Below are 9104 nucleotides of genomic sequence, written 5' to 3'. Positions count from 1 at the left end.
AGAATTTAAATTATTAAGTAAAAGGAAGAGAAGATCAACACACTGAAAATGTTTCTATGAAACTGACTGTAAAGTTCATGATTTCACATTTTTAAGATGACATTGCTACTTTCCTGAGTAAGCTTGCAGATTCAAACCTTCTCCTTTGGGTAGAACTAGTTTTTGGGGGGATGCCGATCAATAAGATGGAGGGGCTTTAGTTTGTTAAATACTTTTTTCCCTTTGTCTACCTCCACATCTGTGAATACAAACTTGGCTACTCACATGCTTCCTAAATATTCATGCGGCTCATCCCAAGCAAGAGAGATATTTGTCCACGGCTCTGAGGCCCCGTCTTGATTTGTCTGGATGTCTTGCCATCTGCTGTATTTCTGCTCCTCCACTCTGCCCAGCATCAGGGTTGCAGGGCTGCGGTGGGAGCATGACTTTGTCTACTGAGAAGGTTTCTTGGAAACTCAGCTAATGGAGTTCTAACTGGAAAATGTTCTTATTTTATTGTGTCTGTTTTTGCACTTAACCTTTAAATCATAGGACATACCTGGTCTGACAACCAATGTCTAGGAAAGTGGATGCTTTTTTTTTTTTTTAATTATTATAAGAGTTTATTTGAACCAAACTGATGATATGTCAGAAAGCAAGATCTCAAATTCTCCTGGCGAGTGGCTGCTTTTAACTGGAGTGAATTAATCCCCACAGACAACTACAGCTGGGCCTCTCAGTAATTTCTACATATGGCTAATTTAATTGCACTGTAGGCACTGTCCCAGTTATTAATCTCATCAACCAATTACTAACAACTCATGTATAATTTTGAAAACAAAGCTACTTTCCTTTTTCTAAAGCCAAGAAGCACGGATTTTAATTTGGAGATAATGTAAGGACATTCTGTGGATATTTGTTGGTTGATAAATTAATTCATCGTTCATTTAATTTTCCCCTGTCTCCAGATGGAGTCACACCTAACTCATCCCCCCAGATCATTCTGGGTGCTATTGTCCACCTTCTTTTTTTAGCTACGTCGTGAATTGCTGTGACTTTTATTGGGCTGGAGCAGGGGGCAGACAGGGACTAGGGCTGTTTCTAAATAAGCAAATGAGCGATCTGTATCCTATTTAGCAGTTTAGTAAAATAAATTATTCTTCCCAGCTCACATGTTTGGTTTCTGCTTTCAGATCTTAGATAGTCTTCGTTGCACAGGTGAAAGAACCGAGGCCAGCAAGGAGCACTGACCTGCCCAGGGCCACCTGGGCCCTTTGCTGGCAGAGCCAGTAACATAAGTAGGTCTCCTGACTCTGGGCTGGGGCTCTCTCTCCATGCTTCGTGCTGCCTTGGATGAGGCTTTCCATTGCAATTAACTGGTTTGCCACCCGGTTTCTCTGTCAGCCAAACACCGATTTAAAAATTAATGACTGTTTAACGGACATTTCTATTTCTTGCGAGTGAAGCCATCCGTGCTTTTTTCTCTTCTCCTCTGGCAGAAACCTGACATCCAGGACAGTGTCTGCTGCAAGACCCAGCTCTACCAGATAGAAAAGTGCAGGCCCACCAAAGAGCCCTGTGAGGTGAGTGACCCCGGAGCCGAGTCCAGGACCTCTGAGGAGGTTTGGATTTTCATTTTGGGGGGAGAGTGGAAAGGAAACCAATTATTGTGGGACACAGAAGTAGAGAAAGGCAAATGGTTTACAGTGGGGCCACCATCATTCAGCCTCCACACTGTGGTTCTCAACCTGTGGCCGCATGTTAGAATCGCTTGGGGCGTTTAAACACCTGGATGCCTGGGCCTACCTCCCAGCAACTCCATCGAATCTCAGGGTGAGATTGGGGGCGGCGGCGGGGGCGGGGGGGAGGTGTCAGTGTTATTTGGAAGATGCCTGGCTGATTCCACGGGGCAGCCGAAGCTGGAAGCCACTGTCAGATCTCCAAAAGGTAAAAATGAGATGCTCAGAAATTAAAAGGAACGTAACACTTGGCATTGGGAGAAGAAAGTAAGGTAAAGAACGGAAAAAAGTTTTAGACGAAAGCTTGGTTTTCTAGTCTGCTCTCCCTGGTGAATTGATGCTACCTGGCACACACCTGAGAGGAAACACCGAGGTTCTTTGATTTCAGAGTAAACACGAGTATCATATTGCAAATTATCTGAAATTTGGACCCCACACACATGCTTATAAAGAAATCGTGCCTGGGAACTTAAGGTCCCGGGCCAGGAGCAGAAGGTGACATCCCCCATCCCCCGCCCCCTATACTAGGACTCCTCACACGCCGTTTTGTCAAGTGGGGCTCCTCTGCCTTCCCAGTCCCCCTCCGGAGCCTCTGCCACGTGCCCTGCATGAAGCCGGTCGGTGGGCCTGTCCGCTTCCGCTTCCCTCTTCCGATTTCCGGCTCAGAGTTTTCATCTTGATTCCACAAGCCTCGCGTGTCACCAGGGAGGGAAGGGCTTCTGGGTTTTTCTTGAGCACAAGGCTGCAGGGAGGTGGAAACTGAGTGCTCCACGGCAGCAAGAGACAGCAAGAGGGACACGGCCTGGACAATCCAGTAATGTCCGAGTCCTAAGCTGTCGGGTGGTACATGTAAATGTGGCAGGACCACAGGGAAGGGGCCACCCTGAACGTCCAGGCCAGGAGAGGAGGGCGCAGCTGTCCGATCCGGACAGCCTAGGGCATGCCGTGAGTTTAGGGGGCAGAGGAGACATGGATGACAGAGACGGGGGCACCCTGGGAGGGGGACCCGGGAGGGAACCATGCCAGGAAGGCCGCGGGAAAGGTCAAGTATAAAACAATGGGGCAGCTGAGCAGCTGGTCATCCCGGAGACCTCAGAGGAGACAGCTTGGTGGAGGTGGCAGAGGCAGAAGGGAGATTTCCCGGATTTAGGGGGAGTGGCGAGAGGGGAGGTGAAGACAGCGAGCATGGACGTCTGTCGATGGCCCTGGCCGTGAAGAGGAGAGGACCTGGCCTCTGGGGCCGGGGAGGAGTGAAGGTGGGGGAAAGAGGGGAGGGTGTGGATTCAGAGCAGCCAGGGTGGGGCTTAGCCTTGACCCCAGACTTCAGGCCTCCATCCCGGAGATGGGCGAGATGGGCGAGGCCCCAGTGTGATGAGGACAGGGGATGAACTTTCAGAGGGTGGCTGTGTGGGCGGGGCTGAGCTGCAAGCCCACCCATGGCTTTTGGCCAGAGCAGGCGGGGAGCAGAGGTGGTGGAGGGGGCAGACTCCCCTGAGCCCCAAGCCCCTCTGGCCAATTGCTTACCAAACCTCCTTTGCGTGAATGAAAGTGTCTCAAATGTGGCGTGCCTGAAACCAGCCTCCGCCCTCACCCCCAGTCTCTGTCTCTAAATGGCAGCCCCACCCTCGGTACAGGACAGAAACCCAGGCGTCCATGTCATTCCTTTCTCTCACCCCCCAGAGCCAGTTTGTCACCGAGTTCTGCTAATTTGACTCCTAAAGCTCTCAAACCCCTCTCCTTTCCCCATCCTCCGGCCCTGGGCGCAGCCACCATCACCTCTCCCCGGAACCTCCTTCTCAGCCTCCTAACTGGTCTCCGCTTCCCCATGACTGCCTGCCACTCTCTTCACATGCTAGCCAGAGTGAGCTATTGGATCATGTCCCTTCCCTGCTCAAGATCTTTGAAGGCTTCCTTCACATGGAAGGCAAACTGTGACGTGGCTACCATGTCACCAATTGGACTGGCTTCTTGCTTTGTGCTCAGTCCCTCGGGCCTTCAGATTTCTGTGCTCTCTGAGCTGCAAGGGCTGTGCACATCCTGTTCCCCGTTTTAGGATGTTCCCCTCACCCCTTTTTTGCCAGGGTAATGTCTGTATCTTCAGATCCTCAGGCCGGGTCACTTCCTCATGGACCTCTGCCATCAGGTCACGTCTGTTCAGTACAGGCTGTCATACCGCATGCTGCATCCTGGGGCTTGACGCATTTGCAGAGTTTCTTTAGTTAGGGGTTATTTGATGACTGTCTCTCCCCTACCGTGGACTATGAGTTCTGTAAGAGCAGGGACTGTGTCCCATTTGCCCCTCACAGTGTTCCTGGAGCCCGCGCAATGCCAGGCACACAGTAGGTGCTCAATAAATATTTGCTATATAAACAAATGAAAGAAACAAATGAAAAGTGGACCTTGACCCGAACCTCAGAAAACAGAATTGGAACAGCACCTGGAGCAGGTGGAACATTCCAGGTGAGACGCCTGGCTTGGTTAAAGCAGAGGGGACACCTGCAACACAGTGCGCATGTCACACTATCATCACCAAATGACCATGCCCGAAGGCGGGAGGGACCTCTTACTTACGGGTGCTCGCTCTGAGGGTAGTCACCTCGGCTGGCGTCCAGAGGAGGCAGAAGTCACTGGTAGGACCTCCTGCCTCTTGATTGCATTTCGCTCTTTAGGGCCTCAAGTAACAATGCAAACTGTGATGCACCAACCAAGTGCCCCTATGCGTGTGCCCTAAGTGTCCTCTAAGCCACTTTGCCGATACCCGTGTCTTTAACTGCCCTCGTTCCCAACCCCCTACAGTTGTGTGCTTGAAAATGTCAGAAGTGTGATGGAAAAGGGGCCTCTTTTTTCATCCAGATGGTTTTTCTCGGATGATTATTTTGTTTGGCCCCCAAATTCGTAGGGTTTGAAACGTTTGTTGAAATATTTAACGGTTAGAGCTTAAATAGGGTCACCAGTGGGAAAAGAGCGTTTCAATTCTCTGTGACCCATTTGTTTTCTCCGAAGTGCAGCGATGCTCCTGCTAATTAAATTCCAGGCTGTTGCTAGTCCCCTTTGGCACCTGGAAAGTGGAATGGGGCCAGTTAGGAAAAGCGTGACGAAAGTCCGAAGAGCCGAGATTTTCCAGGCGACGCCTACTCAGCCTCCGTGGGTCCTTTTCCCATCACCATCAGCTGGTCCAGGAGGAGAAGCCGCCAGGCGGCAGGGAAGGGGGTAGATGGGGAGACGGGGTGGTGGCTAGAACTTTCAGGTTGTGCCGAAGCTGGCGCAGGGCCGTGTCCCCACACCGAGTGCAGGTGGCCCTCTTCGTTCTTTCCAATTTCCCTTCCTCTTCTCCTAGGAGACAGAGGAGCTGAATTAAGTTGACAAACCTTCCCTCTTGGGATTTCACTGCTGCACTGTTACGACCTGGCCACTTTCTCCACCTCTTCTTCCTGTCAAAGGCAGAGAATATGTCTGTAAAAGTAGGACACATGTCTCATCAAAGAACACCTCAGCCAGGTGCCCCAGGGACTCCCCTTCCTAAAAATGGGGACCCTTGAGGACCATGGGGGTTGAGGCCGGGCAGCTATCACTTTTAAATTGGTTTATTAAAGCCACGTGGAGCCAGGAGCCATTTTTGTTAAAGTCCTTAAAAATCGTGTTAATTTGTAGAAGAATGTAAAATAGAACCAGGAGGGCTTCTCTGTAGTGTCAGAGTAATATAGTGCAGATTTGGAAGAAAAGCTGCGTGGAGGGTGGCAGAGGGACTGTGTGAGTTTGCGAGGGCTGCCGTGACAAAGTACCGCAGACTGGCAGCTTAAACAATAGACATGTATTTTCTCATGGTTCCGGAGGCCAGAAGTCTGAGGTCAAGGTGTCAGCAGGTCCGAGTTCCCCTGAGGTTGTATGGGAGACTCTCTTTTATGCCTCTCGCCTAGCTTCTGGTGGTTGCTGGCAATCTTTGGTTCCTTGGCTTGTAGAAGTATCACCCCAGTCTTTGCATCCATCGTTACATGGCATCCTGCATGTGTGTGTCTGTGTCCAATTTCCCTCTATTTGTAAGAATACCAGCGACATTGCATTAGGGCTCACCCTAATGACCTCATTTTAACTTGATCACCTCTGTCAAGGTCACACCCACAGGTCCCCTTCTAAAGGGCAAAGGAGAGTGAGCTTTCACACGCCCCGCTCTTCCCAAACTTTGAAGGGAACATGGCGGGCTTGTCCTGACCCTGTCTTCAAATCAGATCACATTCTGAGGTCGTGGGAGTTAGGACACCAACATATAAATTTGGGGGGAATACAATCCAACTCGTAATGAAGACTGTAAGTTTAAAGGTAAATATTAAAATGTTCACTTTGTGTCTTATTTCAAAATCTATACGACTTTTAAAAATTAAGTTTGGAATCAGGTCAAACAGTCCATGTTGTTAGAAATCAGAATGGCAGTTACCTTGGGGACTGGAAGGGGACATGGCTGGGGGAAGGAAGGTACTGGTGGGTTCTGGGTTTTGATCTGGGTGCCATTTCTAGGCGTGTTTTTGCTGTTTGAGAAAACTCACTGAACCGCTCACTCATCACTAGAGCACACCTTGCTCTAGGTGTCTTGGACTTTAATAAACTTATCTAGAAAATCTGTTCATGCATGAATCAGGACATCTGCTGCCTGCTTCCACAATGATTTAGGAGTTTGGCTTCTTGACTGTAAACATTAAAATGAATAATTCTCAGTCAGAGGTGCAAGTGATAGAATTTAGGGCATAAACAGCAGGTGCAGCTTCTCGAATTGCTGAAAAATGCTGTTTTTTCACAGACCTCCCTGGACACCTGGACAAGAGACCTTGAATTCCATGCTGTGCAGGTAAGAATCTGGGGAGTTATGATGGATTAGTCAGAGTTCTCCAGACAAACAGAAACAATATTGTCGAGTGTGTGTGTGTGTGTGTGTGTGTGTGTCTGTCTGTGTCTGTGTCTGTGTCTGTGTGTCTGTCTGATGCTTGGTCATCCAGGGAAGAATTGATGTCTCCGCTTGAGTTCCACAGCCTTTTAAGGTAGAATTTCTTCTTTCTCAGGGCACTTTAGTCTTTTTCTCTTAGGGCCCTCAACTGATTGCACAAGGCCCACCCACAGATAATCTGCTTTACTCCAAGTGTACTGATTTAAATCTCATCAAAAAATACCTTCACAGCAACATTAGACTAATATTTGACCAAACACTGGGTGCCATGGCCTACCCAAGTTGACACATGAAATTAACCATCACATGTGCCCCTGAAGACTGGTGGATCTCTGCCCAGGGCTCTGGGCTCTGCACACCCCGACCTTGTCCTGAATTAAAATGTACAGAATCCTGTTTTGATTTGGTTTATCAGAATCCTCTCAGATCAGATAGGTGCTCTTTATGTTCGGTTGACTCTTTAATATTGCCTTGTTCTAACTACACGCTTGGCTGTGCATCCATGTTTACCTGTATGAAAAACGGGATTTGCAACAGTCCAGGGCTTTCTGGCCTAGTGGCTTGATTTATGAACCAAGCCCTCTTTTCTACAACTTATTCAATGTTTTTCCTACAGTAAAATCAGGGCTCTGCAGCTTTCCCTTATGTGATTGATGGGCAGCAAAAATCCAAAATCAACCAGCACACGACACCGGGGCCCAATGACCATCCAGGTACTCACACTCCACACCTAGTTCTGATGTCCCAAACAGCCAGGTGAGGTTAGCTCATCATCAACGGGACCCCAGGCTCCAGAACTCAAAACAGCTTCGGCTCCTCTCAAGCCCCTAGGGCCCCTCTGCCACTGGCATCACTTCCTGTGGTCATATGTCACTGCTTGAGGAGCAGAGCGAATGTCCTGGGCAGTAGTTCTTCCCACGGCCTGGGGTGATGAGAAAGTGTGGCCACATCTGTCCTTGTTAAACTGATGACGCAGGTGAGATGTGAGGTTTGTTTTTATCCTCGAAGAGCCAGAAGGACCCACCTTTTTGGTTCTAGCTGGGGAGACACTTCTCTTAAAGGGAAGTGACTGGCCGAAGGATACCTTGCTGCACCCACAGGAGGAAAACCGGAAGGAAGGGGGAGGGGTGCAGCTCTTTGGATGCGGGGGGCTGGAGTCACAGGGGACTTGTGTCCCCAAGCTCAGAGCTCAGGACGCAGGGGCCAGGGACCTGCTTCCTCCTCCCACTTGGTCATGTCCCACTGCTGTGGGGCATGATGTCTGCTGTGCAGACATCTCCCTCCAGAAGCCCAGTGGCTCCTCACTCCCTGGCTCTTCCCCTCCATCCAACAATCCACAACATTAAAAGAGTCTTGGTGGATCATCCGTTACGGAGCCACATCTTCAAAGTGTCCAGTTTTGTAAATGTTCGTGCGCATATATAGTGGGTGGTTTGAAGAAAACAAGACGCTCTTTTGTGTGGGGCTGGCATCTGGGGGCTCCTGTGGTCTCCTCTCTGATCTGCCTTGAGGGGTTCGGGACTGTGTGTGGGGGTCCAAGGTGGACCTTTTGAACCAAAGGCTTCAGATCCATCGCCTGCCCTCGGGCCCGCGGGTGTGGGGAGCACTCCCAGCGAGCATCAGAAGGAAGCTGGAGAGGCCCGCAGGCGGCAGCCGCCCTGCTGGGAGGGGAGCTGGCCGTGGGCGTGGGCATGTCCGAGGGGGGAGCGTAATTAGTCTCTCTGAAGATCTGCGTCTGTGACGTAAGGCAGTTTGGCATCCTGCTCCCTAGGAAATCTCTTTTGTCGAGAAAATAGGCCATGCGAATGAAGAGTTGTAACTAGGTGATGCGTTGCCTTTGGTAACCTGTGCTTGGAGGTCACTGAGATTGGCTGGCTGTAAACGAACACCTATCCCGTGGCCCGTGGACCCTTCCACATGGACTGACCCAGCAGTTTGTCCCGAGCAGGGAGGGGTCAAAGCGAGGGTGTGAGGTTGGGGGCGGGATGAATTCTTAGCATCCCCTGAGAAACAGATCACTGTGAAATCACCCATTATTTTAGGCTAGAGGAGGAGGTTCAGGGTGCTTTTGGAGGAAACGCCCAGGCACACGATCCTGGGCTTTAGGTCGACAGGGCGGTTGGAGCAGGAGCTCCCAGAATTTTCAGTCCTCGGGCCATTTGCCTTTCTTCAGCCTCCACGGCAGGCTGTCCGCTCATTGCCAAATATCCCTTTGTTGGTTTTAGGACAGAATTCTAGAGCCACCCTTGGTCTCTTTCTACAGAAAACTCATGCCTCATACACCTCTCGGTGCTGGGTGGCAATACTGGCCCCCAGAAATTCTGCATCTTGATCTTTTAGCTTTTGAGAACCCAAGGAGGTTTGGAAAGGAGCTGAGATGCACCCGTGAAGGCGCCAGCAAGGCAGCCCAAAGGAAGGAGTGCCCGCTGTCCTAAGACACAGTCCCCAAA

At 50.2% G+C, this 9104-nt stretch overlaps 1 protein-coding gene across 1 annotated transcript in view; it reads left to right on the top strand.

Annotated features, from left to right (window-relative positions):
* Positions 1-9104, top strand: part of HUNK (hormonally up-regulated Neu-associated kinase) — an 84899-nt gene that overhangs the window by 67333 nt on the left and 8462 nt on the right. The window contains exons 8-9 of the mRNA XM_023519718.1: positions 1479-1562; positions 6511-6558. Coding sequence (XP_023375486.1) covers positions 1479-1562; positions 6511-6558 — 132 coding nt within the window. The remainder of the gene's footprint in view (positions 1-1478; positions 1563-6510; positions 6559-9104) is intronic.

Source organism: Pteropus vampyrus, unplaced genomic scaffold (assembly GCF_000151845.1).
Source record: "Pteropus vampyrus isolate Shadow unplaced genomic scaffold, Pvam_2.0 Scaffold233, whole genome shotgun sequence".
In the NCBI taxonomy this organism is placed as follows: Eukaryota; Metazoa; Chordata; class Mammalia; order Chiroptera; family Pteropodidae; genus Pteropus; species Pteropus vampyrus.
This window is presented reverse-complemented; position numbering and strand designations above follow the sequence as displayed.